The sequence below is a fragment of the Petromyzon marinus genome, unplaced genomic scaffold, assembly GCF_048934315.1.
Source record: "Petromyzon marinus isolate PM22_M1 ecotype Great Lakes invasive population unplaced genomic scaffold, UKy_Petmar_22M1.pri1.0 PM_G_Scaffold_131, whole genome shotgun sequence".
Lineage (NCBI taxonomy): Eukaryota > Metazoa > Chordata > Hyperoartia > Petromyzontiformes > Petromyzontidae > Petromyzon > Petromyzon marinus.
The window spans coordinates 218,841-236,903 of record NW_027422686.1 but is presented as its reverse complement, the minus strand read 5'-3'; the positions used below and the strand labels follow the sequence as shown (position 1 = coordinate 236,903).

Sequence of the window (18,063 nt, the reverse complement as noted above, 5' to 3'; positions counted from 1 at the left end):
TCCTGGGCAAACTGCCAATCGCTGCGCGTGACGCTAACGTTTTTTATAAATAAATAAATGTGCCGTTTTAAAAATAAATTTATGCAAACCGACACACCTGATGATGACCGTTTGAGTTATGGTCGAAACGTCGTGAGAATTTTTTATTGTTTTATATATATTTTGTTATTTTGTTGTTTCTCTTCAACGTGACTTTACCGAAAAAACTAAGAATAAGTATAGACGTGTAAGTCACATGTGACTATATATGCATTCCTCTGTGCCTCGATACTGTCGTGTAGATGGTGTGGATATTATTTTTTTCTGTCTGCAGCTGACGCTTCCTCTGACGCTTCCTCCGCAGAATTGTTCTGATGGAGCAAAGGCACTCAGCGCAGCTCGGTAGGACAAGGCTCCAATGCGACCGGTGTGCATACAGCACGGATCGTACTGGAGATATGACACGGCACGAGAGAACTCACACAGGAGAGAAACCCTTCAAGTGCAGTGTGTGTTGGAAGGCATTTGCACATTCATCTAATCTTGTAGAACACCAGAGAACACACACGGGAGAGAAACCCTTCAAGTGCAGTGTGTGTGGGAAGGCGTTTGCACATTCATCTACTCTTGTAACACACCAGAGAATACACACAGGAGAGAAACCCTTCAGGTGCACTCCGTGCGGGAGAGCGTTTTCGCAGCAACAACATCTTCAAGTACACCAGAAAACACAAAAGCATCAGAAGATCCACAAGGAGTGGAGTCTGAAATCAGCTTGTGAAAGTAAAAGTGCCACCATGAGCCCATCCCTCATGAAACACGAACCGGAAGAAAATCCCAGCGTGGACACTTTTAAAGTTATCGAGGTGAAATATGAAGAGGTGATGGTGAAGAGGGAAGAAGTGATGGTGAAGAGGGAAGAAGTGAAGGTGAAATGTGAAGATGAAGATTCAACTCCAAAATGGGACCTTCACATCGATGGAGGCAATGTGAAGCAGGAGGAGAATTCTGACTGTGAGGCAGAGCGAGGCAACTCCCAGCAGTTTGTGGAAGTGGAGGTGTGGGTGGACTTCCTCCTAGACAATACAAAGTCAAGTGGAGACCCGGTAGATGTGTAAACTTTGTGTTTTAATAATTGTGTTATTTTATTTTATTTTGGGCACCTTTATAATATATGCCACAGGACCCGCACGAGTTTAATCCGGCACTGTCCGGGATACCGTTCCAGTGCCCAACCAGGCTGTTGAAACCACTGCGGGTGGAGTTGAGGGTGACGGTGGAGGGCGCGAAGGGGGCGAGTGATGCCGATGGGCGGCGAGGGGGTCACCCGAGAGGATGCCCAGTGGGGAGACGAAGCAATGAAATCGCTCCACGTGTCAGGCGCTGGGTGGATCACCGCACAGCGGCATCGTGGGAGGTGGCGACGGCACGGGGAGGTCTCTACCCGCCAGTGGATTGACCGTGGCTGATGATGATGACGACGACGATGGATGTTGCTCACTCAACTTTGCGACGTACGAAACGCCGGAGACGCACGGCGATGTGCGGGGTGTTCAGCGGCACGGTGGAGCCGATGGCCTCCTTGCACCCGCTGTACAGCTGACGCACGACGTTGAGCAGGGCAGGGAGCACGCTGTCCACTATGTCCTGGCAGCTGCCGCTCAGCTGACCCATAACCTGCGGCAGGGCAGGGAGCACGCTGTCCACTATGTCCTGGCAGCTGCCGCTCAGCTGACCAATAGCCTGCACTAGGGCAGGGAGCACGCTGTCCACTATGTCCTGGCAGCTGCTGTACAGCTGACCCATAGCCTGCAGTAGGGCAGGGAGCACGCTGTCCACAATGTCCTCACTGTGGCTACTGCACACCTGACCCATAGCCTGCGGCAGGGCAGGGAGCACGCTGTCCACAATGTCCTCACTGTGGCTACTGCACAGCTGACCCATAGCCTGCACTAGGGCAGGGAGCACGCTGTCCACTATGTCCTCACTGTGGCTACTGCACAGCTGACCCGCAGCGTGCAGGAGAGGAGTCGGCGCGCTGTCCATGAGCCAGGACATCCCGGGGGGCCAGGCTGGGCCGTCCCTCTCCTGTCCGTTTGCGTGGCCGCTGGTGAACATCGGTCCCCCGGTGGCGACCACTGCCGGTGGAGAGACGTCTTTCATGAGTCCCGAGTAGTTGTTTATGGTGGTGGTGGTGGTGGCGTTGGAGCCGTTGATGTTCGAACCCCCACGCCGAGATCCTCCGAGGAGTTCCACCATCGGCTGCATGAGCAGCAGAACCACAGTGAGCACAGCCGTGAAGATCGCCACGCTGGTGGTGGTGGTGGCGAAGTTCTCCGCAGACCTCGAAGTGGAGGAGCAGCGTGGGGCGAGGTGGTTGCCTCTCCCGGAGCTGACTCCACTCTGGTCGCTCCAATAGATGCACCTTTGTCACAGGCCTTTAATGACAAGAATGTGAAGTTGAACACTCAGTTCCTAGGTTAAATCTGCATGGTGAGAGTGGCCATTCTTTGTGGACCTGTGGGTTGGGTTAATCTCTAACCAGGAGCGAGAGCCAATAAGCTCCCAAGCATTCATTCGGTTTCAATAATTACATTCTAGATTTGAAGCTTTCGTGACTGCAAGGATCCATACTCTTTGGTTCTATTCGGCAAAGTCACGTAGGTAAAAAGATAAAATAACAAAAATCACGATGTTTCGGCCACAACACACGTGGCCTTCATCATGACAGCACGGTCCCTTCACCTGATGAAGGCCACTTGTGTTGTGGCCAAAACGTCGTGATTTTTGTTATTTAATAATTCCACTTATATGGGTGCTTGCTTAATCGCCTCTGGCAATTCGGAGTTTTGTATCTCGTCTCAGACACTTGAAGAGCATCCCCAAGTAGCAGCTGCCCCTGCGTGGCACAAGGTGGTGGCCCTGCACCGGCCTGCATGTGGACAAGAGCCTGTCAGTAGGGGGCGATGATTGATGTGGCATCTTAGTTGTGGAGTTTGTAGGTAATGTTTAGAATTTGATAAATTTTGACCCAGACGCCAGCATGCAATGGCCTACTCGTTTTGAATGACACTACAATAGTTTGTTGTACATACACTGTTAAGCAGACGGTGCGTATTTTTTTAAATAGCTTCTTGTCAATGCGATGTAACCTGATGCAGTATATTTCAGTGCAGTAATTAAATTTTGTTAATATGCCTGTCAATAATTTAGAATTAATACTTGTCCGATTGTGTGCGTACATGTAACATTTTGTCTATAAGGGTCAAACATTGAATAAGTGATATTTGGACAAAGTGTGTGTTTTGGAAGTAACCTGTACCGATAACTCGGGTGAGACTCATTGTTCTTGTGATACAGGTCAAAGGGTATTTTTGTGTTTTCAGGAAGCATCTCCCTCTGGAGCAACTCATCGTCTTTGAAATAAGGAGCATACTCTGATCATTAATCAGTTACATGGCACACCGCTTAAAAGTTACACGTAGAGGAGGAGGTTCATTCTCTACAACACGAATTGCAGTTTTGTCTTACGTGATGACGTAGATTTTGTCGAACTAGGACATGAAATGCCCCTTGCTGATTCACGTCTGGATGTTCACGACCAAGGGTTGAAGCGAACCTGACCACCTGCGGCGCCCCTCAACCATTTGCGGCCTTGGGCCAGGAAAGTCACGAAAAAAATTGCACACGAACGACGCCTCCACGCAAGCTCCCGATGCTCCGTCTTGAAGTTTGAAAATGAAACAACTTTTAATTGTATTATGTCTTGAATTGTATAATTGTATTTCTTCATTAAAAGCTTATTAATTGAAAACGACATTTCGTGTGAATTTTCTCTCGTCGTTAAGTAGACAATGGCCTTGCCGGGGGTTCGGTTCGATGCGGACTTTCACCTGGTTGGGATTGCGGGATCGAGATAAGGTGACACGGAGCTGCTGGCCATCTGCAGATCGATTCCAACGTTATCGAGCGTCTGTCCCTGCGACTCCGTCGTTGGTACAGGGGTGCGTGTCTCCGTTGTGGAGTTTCTGGATAATGTTTGGAATTAACCCAATTTTGACCGTGACAACAACATGCAATGTGCGTTGTGAATGACACAACGTTATGTTTTACATCTGCCGTTCAGCAGACTGCGCATATTGTGGTGAATGTTACTGGGGTAGCCAGGTGTGCCTGTCGGATTTTAACCCTGAACCTCTGCAATAAATAGAGAATGTGCTACCACATTCTTGGTTCTTTCGGTAAAGTCACGTAAATAGAAAACAAAAAACAAGAAAATTTGAAAATAATAAATTGATGAAAAGATGCCCATTGGTCGACTGAGATGACTGTGCCCCCCACAGTGTACACACACACAGTGTACACACACACAGTGTACACACACACAGTGCACACACAGTGTACACACACACAGTGCACACACAGTGTACACACACACAGTGTACACACACAGTGTACACACACACAGTGTACACACACAGTGCACACACACACAGTGCACACACACAGTGTACACACACTGTGTACGTGTACACACACAGTGTACACACACAGTGTACATTCACTGTACACACACACAGTGTACACACACACACAGTCTGTACATGTACACACACACAGTGTACACACACACTGTACACACACAGTGTGTACGTGTACACACACAGTGCACACACACAGCGTGTACGTACACAGTGTGTACACACACAGTGTGTACACAATAATTTAAGTTTATATATTTTGGTATACCCCTGTGAGCCATTCGGCTCTTGAATCAAGTGCAACCACCACAAACACGAACAAGAAACACATCTTAAAGTGACTTTGTGTGACTCTGAAAACAGAAAAAGAAACACATCTTAAAGTGAATAAAAAACAGCAAAATATTCCTGAAAAAAGCACCGTACACCAACGCTGTGTGCTAAAAATCCCAGTGGGATGCAATGTCCACGTTGTTGTTGTTGCTGAGTTCAAGGGAGGGAGCAATGGAAAATGAATCTAAATCAACTTAAACTCCAACCCCGCTCTGTGACGTCACTACTCAGCACACCTCATCGGCGTGAAACGCCAGGGGGAGGTGTACCTCGCTAGGGACGTCATGTCACCAAGGTATTCACCCCACCCCGTCTACCGCGCCCTTGAGCGTGACGTCACCTTTGCCTGGGTCAACTTCCGTTATTTGTTCAAGTACAATCCTTATTTGGGAAAAGCTACGCCCGGTGACTTGCGGTTCATTAACATAATGTATTCGTGAAGGCCGTCGCGAGTTTATTGCGACGGGTTTCAGCACCCACGCCCCATCCCTCCACGTATGGGCCGGGCTCATTAACATAATTTATTTAAATTAGGACCCGCTCGCTGCGGGAGGGGAGTGTTCTTGTACCACCCAAGTGACGTCATCTCCTGCTGCCGCGTGACGTCACGAGGTGACAGAAATCTGCCGCTCCGCGCGTGAACTGAAATCCGAGGTGAGAAATTCTCATCGCGGTTGTGGTGGTGGTCGTTGTGGTGGTGGTGGTTGTTGTTGTTGTTTACCAAGGTAGAGCCTCGCTCTCTCTCGTAGGGATGTCAGTTGAGTAGCAGCGAGCATGGGAATCGATGTCCAGGTTGGAACTTTACAACGTGGGGCCTAGCCACGCGGGGCCTTGCCTCCTGCCCTCGCCTGATTGCATTTACTTTAATTATCTCGCTTAGTTGAGCAATCTTTGTAAGAAAGTAATCTACCAGGCTATTCGTTTATTGTGTGTTGACCGACTTTCTGTGTTGCATTGCATTACATTTCCAAGTTTTACTCAGTTTATTTGATTAAGTGTGCTTTTGATTTAAAGCTTTCTTGACTGCAGGGATTCATATTCTTGGTTCTTTCGGTAAAGTCACGACCACGTAGAAGGGAAACAATAAAATAATAAAAATATATAAAACAATAAAATTATCACGACGTTTCAACTGCAGCACAAGCAATCATCATCAGGTGTGAAAACCATCAGCAAGAACATTTTGAAATTTTCTTTCTGTGGTTTTCAAATTTTCTTGCCGTGGCTTTCACACCTGATGATGATTGCTTGTGTTGCAGTCGAAACGTGAGAATTTTGTTGTTTTATATTTTTATTATTTTATTGTTTCCCTTCTACGTGGTGACTTTACCGACAGAACCAAGAATATAAGTGTGCTTTCTCTCTCTCTCTGCGTGTCCTCGTGTTATTATTATTTCCTGCAGTCACCAAAGTTCGAAATCTCTCATTGACACAAGGCCGTAATTATAATATATTATAATAATTATAATATGTTATAATAATTATAATATATATTGGTGGGGGACATATCCCCCCACAATAATCAAATATGCTCAAAATGTACCCCCAATATATTGCTATAAAAATATTTTTTTTAACAATAATTGCTATGCTATGTTAATAAAAACAATTTCGCTTAACCTTGGCCACAAAACCAGGACGTGTCTTCATATAACAATGCGTAGATTTGTGTTTATATGATTGCGTTGTACTTTATGAATCCCTAATCTCTGCCATTACATACTATGAAACAAGAAAAGTTAAAAAAGAAACAACACAGAGCAATGTAATACAATACAATATTATACAATATTGTATCAAATAATACAAATTCCATCCCATGTGTTAGTGAAATTTTTCAATATTTTAGGAAATGTCAGGAAATTAGTTTTAAAATTTAGATTTTTTCTTTCTGGGGGGCGGACCCCAGACCCCCTGGTAGGTTTGGTCCCCCCCCAATGTTGACTCCATGGCTACGGCCTTGTTATTCTGTCTCTCACTGTTCAAATAAACCTACCATTAACATTATAGACTGATAATTTCTTTGTCAGTGGGCAAACGTACAAAATCAGCAGGGGATCAAATACTTGTTTCCCTCACTGTATGTTTGTATCTCTCTCTGTGTGTCTCTGTGTTATATCTCTCTCTCTGTGTGTCTCCGTGTCTGTGTTTTGTCTCTCTTTCAAATTGAGCAACCTTTGGAAGAACGTGATCAACCAGGTGGGGTGTTGACTGTTATGTTGGCCGACTCTCTGTGTTGTATTGCATTACATTTCTAAGTTCACTAGGTTTGCTTTCTCTTGCATTTGTACCTGATGATGATTGCTTGTGTTGCAATTGAAACGTCGCATGCTATGTGCACACAGCGTTGGTGTACGGTGCTTTTTGTGAAATATTTTGCTGTTTTTCCCTGGATTTTCTGTTTGCACAGTCACTCAAAGTCACTTCAAGATGTTTTCTTGTTCATGTTTTAGTTTTTTGTTTGTTGCGGTTGCACCCGATTCAAGAGCCGAATGGCTCACAGGGCTATACCAAATAACTGAACTATGACCTATCCCCCCCCTCCCCAAGCCTGTTAGCCACGCCCCATCACCCTCCCCCCCACACACGTCACTCCCCCCCCACACCCTCCTCCCCAAGGCTGTTAGCCACGCCCCATCACCCTCCCCCACACACACGTCACCCCCCCCTCCCCTAGCCTTGTTAGCCACGCCCCGTCACCCTCCCCCCCACACACGTCACTCTCCCCCCCACACCCTCCTCCCCAAGCCTTGTTAGCCACGCCCCATCACCCTCCCCCCCACACGTCACTCCCCCACCTCACCCCCCCCCTCCCCGTGTCTGCTAGCGAGCCACGTGACAGGCAACGAGGAGACAGAGCGAGGCCTCGTGGCGAGGCTCACTGAGGAGGAGGATTTGACGAGGACGATGATGGCGGAGCTGCGGGGATCGTCGTCGTTGTTGGTGCCCGTGGGGCTCTGTGTTGCGTGCTGTGTCGGTCTCGTCGCCTGTGCCGGTGTAGAGACCGACGCCACGGGTACAGCAGCAGCAGCAGCAGGAGGAGGAGGAGGTGAGTGATATTGTTGTAATTTATATATTCTCACAATAAGGAAACGCGGTGTCTATTTGTGTCATCCCTTCACGTGAAGTCCTCGTCACAACAGCAACGTTTTGAGGCATAAGCAATTATAAAATAACATTTAGACTTAAAGCTTTCGTGACTGTGCAAGGATTCATCTTCTCGGTTGTTTCGGTAAAGTCACCACGTAGAAGGGAAACAATAAAATAATAAAACAATAAAACAAAATTCTCGCCTATTATGTTTTTATTATTTTATTATTTCCCTTCTACGTGGTGACTTAACCGAAAGAACCAAGTATAATAAAACTCTTACAACATAGGATCACAAAGTGGCGTCACACACAGAGTTACTCGTTAGCTCATCAAGCTGTGTTATGGGTGGGGGAGGGGCGTCAGTGCGTTGATTGGTAATCGATGTGTGTCAATGCATTGATTGGTAATTGATGCTCGTCAATGCGTTGATTGGTAATCGATGCTTGCCAATGCGTTGATTGGTAATCGATGTGTGTCAATGCGTTGATTGGTAATCGATGTGTGTCAGTGCGTTGATTGGTAATCGATGTGTGTCAGTGCGTTGATTGGTAATCGATGTGTGTCAGTGCGTTGATTGGTAATCGATGTGTGTCAGTGCGTTGATTGGTAATCGATGTGTGTCAGTGCGTTGATTGGTAATCGATGTGTGTCAGTACGTTGATTGGTAATCGATGTGTGTCAATGCGTTGATTGGTAATCGATGTGTGTCAATGCGTTGATTGGTAATCGATTTGTGTCAATGCGTTGATTGGTAATCGATGTGTGTCAGTGCGTTGATTGGTAATCGATGTGTGTCAGTACGTTGATTGGTAATCGATGTGTGTCAATGCGTTGATTGGTAATCGATGCTTGTCAATGCGTTGATTGGTAATCGATGTGTGTCAATGCGTTGATTGGTAATCGATGTGTGTCAGTGCGTTGATTGGTAATCGATGTGTGTCAATGCGTTGATTGGTAATCGATGTGTGTCAGTGCGTTGATTGGTAATCGATGTGTGTCAATGCGTTGATTGGTAATCGATGTGTGTCAGTGCGTTGATTGGTAATCGATGTGTGTCAGTGCGTTGATTGGTAATCGATGTGTGTCAGTGCGTTGATTGGTAATCGATGCTCGTCAATGCGTTGATTGGTAATCGATGCTTGTCAATGCGTTGATTGGTAATCGATGTGTGTCAGTGCGTTGATTGGTAATCGATGCTTGCCAATGCGTTGATTGGTAATCGATGCTTGTCAATGCGTTGATTGGTAATCGATGCTTGCCAATGCGTTGATTGGTAATCGATGCTTGTCAATGCGTTGATTGGTAATCGATGTGTGTCAATGCGTTGATTGGTAATCGATGTTTGTCAATGCGTTGATTGGTAATCGATGTGTGTCAGTGCGTTGATTGGTAATCGATGTGTGTCAATGCGTTGATTGGTAATCGATGTGTGTCAGTGCGTTGATTGGTAATCGATGTGGGTCAGTGCGTTGATTGGTAATCGATGCTCGTCAATGCGTTGATTGGTAATCGATGTGTGTCAGTGCGTTGATTGGTAATCGATGTGTGTCAGTACGTTGATTGGTAATCGATGCTCGTCAATGCGTTGATTGGTAATCGATGCTTGCCAATGCGTTGATTGGTAATCGATGTGTGTCAGTGCGTTGATTGGTAATCGATGCTTGCCAATGCGTTGATTGGTAATCGATGCTTGTCAATGCGTTGATTGGTAATCGATGCTTGCCAATGCGTTGATTGGTAATCGATGCTTGTCAATGCATTGATTGGTAATCGATGTGTGTCAATGCGTTGATTGGTAATCGATGTTTGTCAATGCGTTGATTGGTAATCGATGTGTGTCAGTGCGTTGATTGGTAATCGATGCTTGCCAATGCGTTGATTGGTAATCGATGCTTGTCAATGCGTTGATTGGTAATCGATGTGTGTCAATGCGTTGATTGGTAATCGATGTTTGTCAATGCGTTGATTGGTAATCGATGTGTGTCAATGCGTTGATTGGTAATCGATGTTTGTCAGTGCATTGATTGGTAATCGATGCTCTTCAATGCGTTGATTGGTAATCGATGTTTGTCAGTGCATTGATTGGTAATCGATGCTTGTCAATGCGTGATTGGTAATCGATGCTTGTCAGTGCGTTGATTGGTAATCGATGCTCGTCAATGCGTTGATTGGTAATCGATGTGTGTCAATGCGTTGATTGGTAATCGATGCTTGTCAATGCGTTGATTGGTAATCGATGTGTGTCAATGCGTTGATTGGTAATCGATGCTTGTCAATGCGTTGATCTGCTTGCGTTGTGATCGAAACGTCGTGATTGTGATTTGTTTTAATATAATTTTATTGTACTTCTACACACGTGACTTTACCGACAAAAACACCACAACGAGTAATTTTATCGCGGTCACGACAGCTTTAATACCTCATTAACAGAAAGAGTTTTGTTTACTCATTTTGTTGTGTTCGTCAGCCCCAGTGTTCTGTTTCGATTTAAAGCTTTCGTGACTGCAAGGATTCATCTTCTTTGGTTCTTTCGGTATAGTCACCACCACGTAGAATGAGAATAAAATAATAAATTGATAAAATAAAATAACACAGTAAAATTCTCACGACGTTTCGGCCACAACACAAGCGGCCTTCATCAGGTGAAGGGACGAGACTGTCTGGAGGACAGCGCTGATGAAGGCCACTTGTGTTGTAGCCGAAACGTCGTGAGAATTTTACTGTGTTATTTTATTTGATCAATTTATTATTTTATTCTCATTCTACGTGGTGACTTTACCAAAAGAACCAAAAAAGAGAGTTTTGTTTCTTCATTTTGTTGTGTTCGTCAGCCCCAGTAAGCCACATCGTGACGCTACAGAACTTTAAACGAACACACCGCACTAACACGTACACAACAAGTACCTGCACTGTGTGTGACACTCATTACTCCTATTGATTCGTCTGTGTGGGGGGATGTGTGTGTGTGTGGTGTGTGGGGGAGGGGATGTGTGTGTGTGGGGGATGTATGTGTGTGTGGTGTGTGTGGGGGGGGATGTGTGTGGGGGGGGAGGGGATGTGTGTGTGGGGGGATGTGTGTGTGTGTGTGGGGGGATTTGTGTGTGTGTGGGGATGTGTGTGTGTATGGGGAGGGGATGTGTGTGTGTGTGTGGGGGGGGATGTGTGTGGGGGGGGAGGGGATGTGTGTGTGTGTGTGGGGAGGGGATGTGTGTGTGTGGGGGGGGATGTGTGTGTGGGGGGGGTGTGTGTGGGGATGTGTGTGTGGGGGGAGGGGATGTGGTGAGTGGGGGGAGGGGATGTGTGTGTGTGGGGGGAGGGGAGAGAGATCCATTGTCATTGTTACAGGATCCAATTATTATTGTGTGGTGACGTGCCCTGTTGATTGTTAATTGTGTCTGTGTAGTTAACTGCAGGGCACGCGGCCTCTGTGGGACTGTTAGAGGGATGTGAATGTCACGGCTACCCTGCCAGCTGAATGTATTTGTGTCATTCACGGTACTTCACAGATAACCGGAAGGTTTTAATGATGATGGCATTTTACTTGGAATTTTCATTGAGCTTTCAAGGAACTTTTTTTCACCACTAATTTATTAACGTCCCTAACGAGAGTTGTTGTTGTCACCACGCCTACGGTGGTGTTAATGTGTTTGTGTTTTCACATCGTTGGAATTGTAAAGCTCCCGCTTTTGCTCTTTTGTTAGGTTGTGGGGAATCCAATGGCGGTGCTAATTGAATGTTCGCAGTCACTAATTCAAGGCGTCTCCTTAACAACAACAACAAAGTTGAGCACCACCCTCCCCCCCAGACCTGCAAGTTAGTCATTGTTAGTCATTGAAGTTAGTCATTGAAGTCATTAAAGTTAGTCATTGACTAGCTTGCAGGTCTGGGGGGGTTCAGCCATTGACTAACTTGAATTTTTCACCCCCTGCGTCATTCTCATCGTTTTCACAAGTTGCGGTGGTTTCTGATGTTTCTCCCAATTACCACGACTCACGGTGACCCCCCCCCCACCCCCCCACTCCGTCACTTCCACCGCAATCCCAACCCGACCCACAGCCCCCTCCGCGCCCCCACAGAACATCACGTGCGTGGCCCTCAACTCCAGCAGCCTGCTGGTCAGCTGGGAGCCGCCACCCGCTCACGGCCAGCAAGACGGCGGCGGCGGCGGCGTCACGGGGTACACGGTGGCCTACAGGGAGCTGCCCAGCCAAGGCGTGGCGCACGCAGCAGACGCAGACGACGGCTCGGGGGATGGGGACGACGACGACGACGAAGAAGAAGGGGACGATGACCAAGGGGATGACGATGACCAAGGGGACCACCAAGGGGACCACCAAGGGGACTACGACCAAGGGGACCACCACCAAGGGGACGAGGAAGGGGACGGCTCGGGAAGGCGGCCGAGCCGGGGGGGCGGCTGGCGCCGGACGCCGCGTCAGCCCGCGTACCGGAGGAGCGTGACGCTGCACGGGCTGACCAGGTGGGCCCCCTACGAGGTGACGGTGCGGGCCTACACGGGGGCCAGCCCGGGGCCCTCGTCGCCGCCCGTCCAGGCTCGCACGCGCGACGATGGTACGTCAGGGGGGGGGGCGCCGTGTTCCCGGCCGGCCGCACCGTAGCCGTGCCGGCCGCGCCGTAGCCGTGCCGGCCGCGCCGATGCTCCGACGTGGCTCCCGAGTGTTTTCCCTCCTGATCTTGGCGTCTTCGCAGCTAACGGTCGCGTCTGGCCCGAGTCCTTCCCTGTCGGCTTGCTGCACCGCTCCTCTCTCTCGTGTCATGCCAAATGATAATTGACGCGGCTCTGGGATGAACACCCACGCCAACTTGGGCCGTGAAATCATTTTCGTCTCCATCTGGTTAATTTTCCCCGTCTGCATTTTTAGCAGTCGCCCTTTGCTTGAGTGCCCCCCCTTCCCCCCCCCCCGCGTGCCGCCCAAAGTTCCCACCGCGGAGCTCCGCAAGGGGTCGTGGACTGCACGCCCATCAACCATTTTAGTGTCCGTCCCTTGGGGTGCACGGCTGAGACCAGGCCACTTTAGGTTGGAATGGGCTCCTGGGTGTACACCCACCGCCGGAGTGGAAGAATGGCAGGCACATCTTACAGATGACTAGCCGATGGTCATTGTCCAGATCGGCTCCACGGCAGGTTCTGGTCTCAAGGGCACGGGCTCACATCCGCTGTTGCATCCACTACGTAGTCCGGCAGATGGTTCTTGCTTGGACTCGGCATCCATCCGTGATGTTGTGCGGATGCGCCGATGCCGGAACAGCGTGTTGGTAATTACAAGCCCATGGGCTGCACAAAAATCTAGCGGCCTCCTGCCGTTGTTATTGAGCTGATCTGGCCCACGCCTTCCAATCACTCCAGACCAGGTGCCTCGCGCATTGAAGTCGCCCAACGGGATGACTCTATCCCGAGTGGCCACTTTTGCTAGCACCTGTGACAGGAGGTCATAAAAGCCATAGACAGACACAGATACACAAAGACATAGACACAGACAGACACAGAATTGATGAAGACCAAATCCTCCTCCTCACGAACTTCATCTAACAACACCGCTCAGCTATGCAATCTGTCTGTGTTTGTCTGTCTGTGTCTCGCTGTCTGTATCTGTCTCACTTTTTCTCTCTGTTTCCCCGTGTCTCTACGTCTCCCCATTTCTACCCGTGTCTCCCCGTATCTCCCCGTGCCTCCCCAATCTCGTAGCCACCACCACCACTACCACCTCCCGCTCCTCCCCACCCTCGTCCGGGGTGTCTACGGGAGACAAGGCGACGCTCCCCTCCAGCGGCAGTAGCAGCGCCTCCATCAGCTTCCTGTCGGTCATAACGGTGCTGGCGATCCTCCCCTTCCTGATGTGCACCGTGTGGGGCAGAGAGAGCGCCGGCAAGCGTCCCGGTGAGCGGCGGTGGCGTTGCGGTGGCTACGGAGATGTTGACTGCCTCGCTTCGTGCTTGGGAGGTCGTGGGTTGGATCCAGACTCTGACGACGCCTGCTGCTGCCGCTGTTTATTTAAAGTTTGCGGTGTCTCTCATGATCATCATCACAATGGCTGAGATGTTGACGACCTCGCCTGGTACACAGGAGTCCGTGGGTTACATCCCCGCCCCTGACACCTATATATTTGGAGTTTGCGGTGTCTCCCTCATCATCATCATCACGGTGGCTATGAGATGTTAACTACCTCGCCTGGTGCGCAGGAGGTCATGGGTTCTATCCCGACCCTGACACTTCCTGCGTTTACGCGTTCAGAGCCATTTGGCTGCTGCTCTTTATTTGCCACCCGATGACGACGATGATGACGATGACGATGATGACGACGATGACGATGACGACGAGGAAAATGACGATGATGACGACGATGATGACGATGATGACGACGGTGATGATGACGACAATGACGACGATGATGACAACGATGACGATGATGATGACGACGACGATGATGATGTCGTCGACGATGATAACGACGACGATGACGACGACAATAAGCCACTGAGTTCAGCTGTCACTTGTGATAGCCGGCGTAGCTTCTACTAAACAAGTCACGTAGTAGCACAGTGGGGGGCTTACCCGGTAAGATACACAAACAAGGTATTGGTGTTTGTATCTATATACTTGTTATAGATTTGTTAACCGTTGCTCTACTTTGCACGTGCCAACGGCGGCGCATGTGTTTGTGTTCGTGTTCGCGTGTTCCATTTGTCGCAACGTTCCGCGTAGATTTTTCTCGTTCCCCAGCAGACGAGCGAGGAGGAAACGCCCCGAGCCTGGTCCCCGAGAAGGATACCGTCTCTGATTGCAGGTAGCCACCGCCAACACAGCTGCCGCCACCGTGGTGGAACAGAAACAATCTGAATTTTAAGACCTCGTCCCACCCCCCCCCCCCCCCCCCCCCCCCCCCCCGGTTGACACCGCCGGATGAAAGCCACTCCCCAAGTGGTCGCCACACCACGCGGGGCGACGCGACACAGCGCTCCGTACGTACACGCTCACGCGCTAGGTACGTACGTATCACTCTCACGCTAGGTTAGTACGTATCATTCTCACGCTAGGTAAGTACGTATCACTCTCACGCTAGGTAAGTACGTATCACTCTCACGCTAGGTTAGTACGTATCACTCTCGCGCTAGGTTAGTACGTATCACTCTCACGCTAGGTTAGTACGTATCACTCTCACGCTAGGTTAGTACGTATCACTCTCACGCTAGGTACGTACGTATCACTCTCACGCTAGGTTAGCACGTATCACTCTCACGCTAGGTTAGCACATATCATTCTCACGCTAGGTTAGTACGTATCACTCTCACGCTAGGTTAGTACGTATCACTCTCACGCTAGGTACGTACGTATCACTCTCACGCTAGGTTAGCACGTATCATTCTCGCGCTAGGTAAGTACGTATCACTCTCACGCTAGGTTAGCATGTATCATTCTCACGCTAGGTTAGTACGTATCACTCTCACGCTAGGTACGTACGTATCACTCTCGCGCTAGGTTAGTACGTATCACCCTCACACTAGGTTAGTGCGTATCACTCTCACGCTAGGTTAGTACGTATCACCCTCACGCTAGGTTAGCACGTATCACTCTTACGCTAGGTTAGCACGTATCACTCTCACGCTAGGTTAGCACGTATCACTCTCACGCTAGGTTAGCACGTATCATTCTCACGCTAGGTGCGTACATATCATTCTCACGCTAGGTTAGTACGTATCACTCTCACGCCAGGTTAGTACGTATCACCCTCACACTAGGTTAGTGCGTATCATTCTCACGCTAGGTTAGTACGTATCACTCTTACGCTAGGTTAGTACGTATCACCCTCACGCTAGGTTAGTGCGTATCATTCTCACGCTAGGTTAGTACGTATCACTCTCACGCTAGGTTAGTGCGTATCATTCTCACGCTAGGTTAGTATGTATCATTCTCACGCTAGGTACGTACGTATCACTCTCACGCTAGGTACGTACGTGTCACTCTCACGCTACGTTACTACGTACACGCTCACGCGCTAGGTACGTACGTATCACTCTCACGCTAGGTTAGCACGTATCATTCTCACGCTAGGTAAGTACATATCACTCTCACGCTAGGTTAGTACGTATCACTCTCACGCTAGGTTAGTACGTATCACTCTCACGTGCTAGGTACGTATGTATCACTCTCATGCTAAGTTAGTACGTATCACTCTCACACTAGGATAGTACCTATCACTCTCACACTAGGTTAGTACGTATCACTCTCACGCTAGGTTAGTACGTATCACTCTCACGCGCTAGGTACGTACGTATCACTCTCACGCTAGGTTAGTACGTATCACTCTCATGCTAGGTTAGTACGTATCACTCTCACACTAGGTTAGTACGTATCACTCTCACGCTAGATACGTAAATATCACTCTCACACTAGGTACGTACGTATCACTCTCACGCTAGGTTAGTACGTATCACTCTCACGCTAGGTACGTATGTATCACTCTCACGCTAGGTACGTACGTATCACTCTCACGCTAGGTTTGTACGTATCACCCTCACGCTAGGTGCGTACGTATCATTCTCACGCTAGGTTAGTATGTATCATTCTCACGCGCTAGGTACGTACGTACACACTCACGCGCTAGGTAAGTACGTATCATTCTCACGCTAGGTACGTACGTATCACTCTCACGCTAGGTTAGTACGTATCACTCTCACGCTAGGTTAGTACATATCACCCTCACCCTAGGTTAGTGCGTATCACCCTCACGCTAAGTTAGTACGTATCATTCTCACGCTAGGTTAGTACGTATCATTCTCACGCTAGGTACGTACGTATCACTCTCACGCTAGGTTAGCATGTATCATTCTCACGCTAGGTTAGTACATATCACTCTCACGCTAGGTACTTACGTATCAGTCTCACGCTAGGTTAGTACGTATCATTCTCACGCTAGGTTAGTACATATCACTCTCACGCTAGGTACGTACGTATCACTCTCACGCTAGGTTAGTACATATCACTCTCACGCTAGGTACGTACGTATCACTCTCACGCTAGGTTAGTACATATCACTCTCACGTTAGGTACGTACGTATCACTCTCACGCTAGGTACATACGTATCACTCTCACGCTAGGTTAGTACTTATCACTCTCACGCTAGGTACGTACGTATCACTCTCACGCTAGGTACATACGTATCACTCTCACGCTAGGTTAGTACTTCTTATCACTCTCACGCTAGGTACGTACGTATCACCCTCGCCTACTTTCTCCGCTCCCTCCAGCGGCTACGGGAGCAACGTGCTGGCCGGTGACGGCGGAGACGGCAGCGACACCGTGGAGATGATGTAGCTGCACGTGGAGGTGGAGGAGGTGGTGGAGGTGGTGGAGGTGGAGGAGGTGGTGGAGGTGGTGGAGGTGTAAGGGGAGGAGGAGGCTGATGGTGACAAGCCCTGCCGATGGTTCTCTCCCGGCCTTCATTGGTGCACTGGCTACTGACACCGAGCCCCCAGCAGCCTAGTGAGGCTGTACGCGGCACGGGGAATCTTTGTGTTTGTGTGTGCAGCGTTTGCAAGTCCGCCACTGGAGTGTGGTATTGTTTTTGTTATTATCCTCACGTTGATTAAAAGTAATTTCCCCCCCCCCGACTTGATTTTCAAGCTGTAAATCGTGGGGGGGGTGGCGCTCGCATCGTTCCCGGAACGATGCGAGCGTCGACAGAAAAGCGTCGTCCGTTCGACTCGCCCTTCCCCCCCCCCGCGTCGCGGTTCTGTTTGACGTCGCTCCCGTGTCCCAGGGTTGGTTGTGGGTCACGTGGTCTGTCGTGGCCTCCTCCTCTCTCCCTGCCTGCCTGCCCTCAGAGTGAGGGCACTTGGCGGCTGTTTTGTTTGCTGGAGACATTGTAGTGGTGGTGGCGATGGTGATGGTGGTGATAATAAAGGTGCCAGGTTCAACACTCACCTGGGCTGGAACTCCTCTTAGCAGGAGGACACGTGATGTTGTTCGCGACGCCGTTTTGCAAGTCGTGCACGAGACTCGAACAAGAAACTAAACCACGTTTTATTTTTACCGGGTAAGGCCCCCCATTGAGATGCTGCGTAGCTCTCTCAGAACGGCCCTGACCTGGCCATTACAAATTAGAGCTCTACCAGTTAGATTTATCATCATCATCACGTGGACATTTACAGCAGTTG

General features: G+C 49.1%; 1 protein-coding gene across 12 annotated transcripts; it reads left to right on the top strand.

Moving 5' to 3' along the window:
• Positions 1-5,367: 5,367 nt before the first annotated feature.
• LOC142909682 (uncharacterized) lies at positions 5,368-17,850 on the top strand. 12 transcript variants are annotated; one of them, XM_076059811.1, is made up of 7 exons: positions 5,368-5,447; positions 7,621-7,842; positions 11,943-12,458; positions 13,594-13,718; positions 14,632-14,692; positions 14,816-14,890; positions 17,155-17,850. In XM_076059811.1, exons 2-7 carry the CDS (start codon positions 7,701-7,703, stop codon positions 17,214-17,216), a joined length of 981 nt encoding a protein of 326 aa, XP_075915926.1. In that variant the 5' UTR covers positions 5,368-5,447; positions 7,621-7,700; the 3' UTR covers positions 17,217-17,850. The 12 variants fall into 12 exon arrangements, with proteins under 12 accessions (XP_075915926.1, XP_075915929.1, XP_075915925.1 ...); XM_076059814.1 differs by having other exon boundaries at positions 14,629-14,692; positions 14,816-14,867; XM_076059810.1 differs by having other exon boundaries at positions 14,629-14,692.
• Positions 17,851-18,063: the final 213 nt, after the last annotated feature.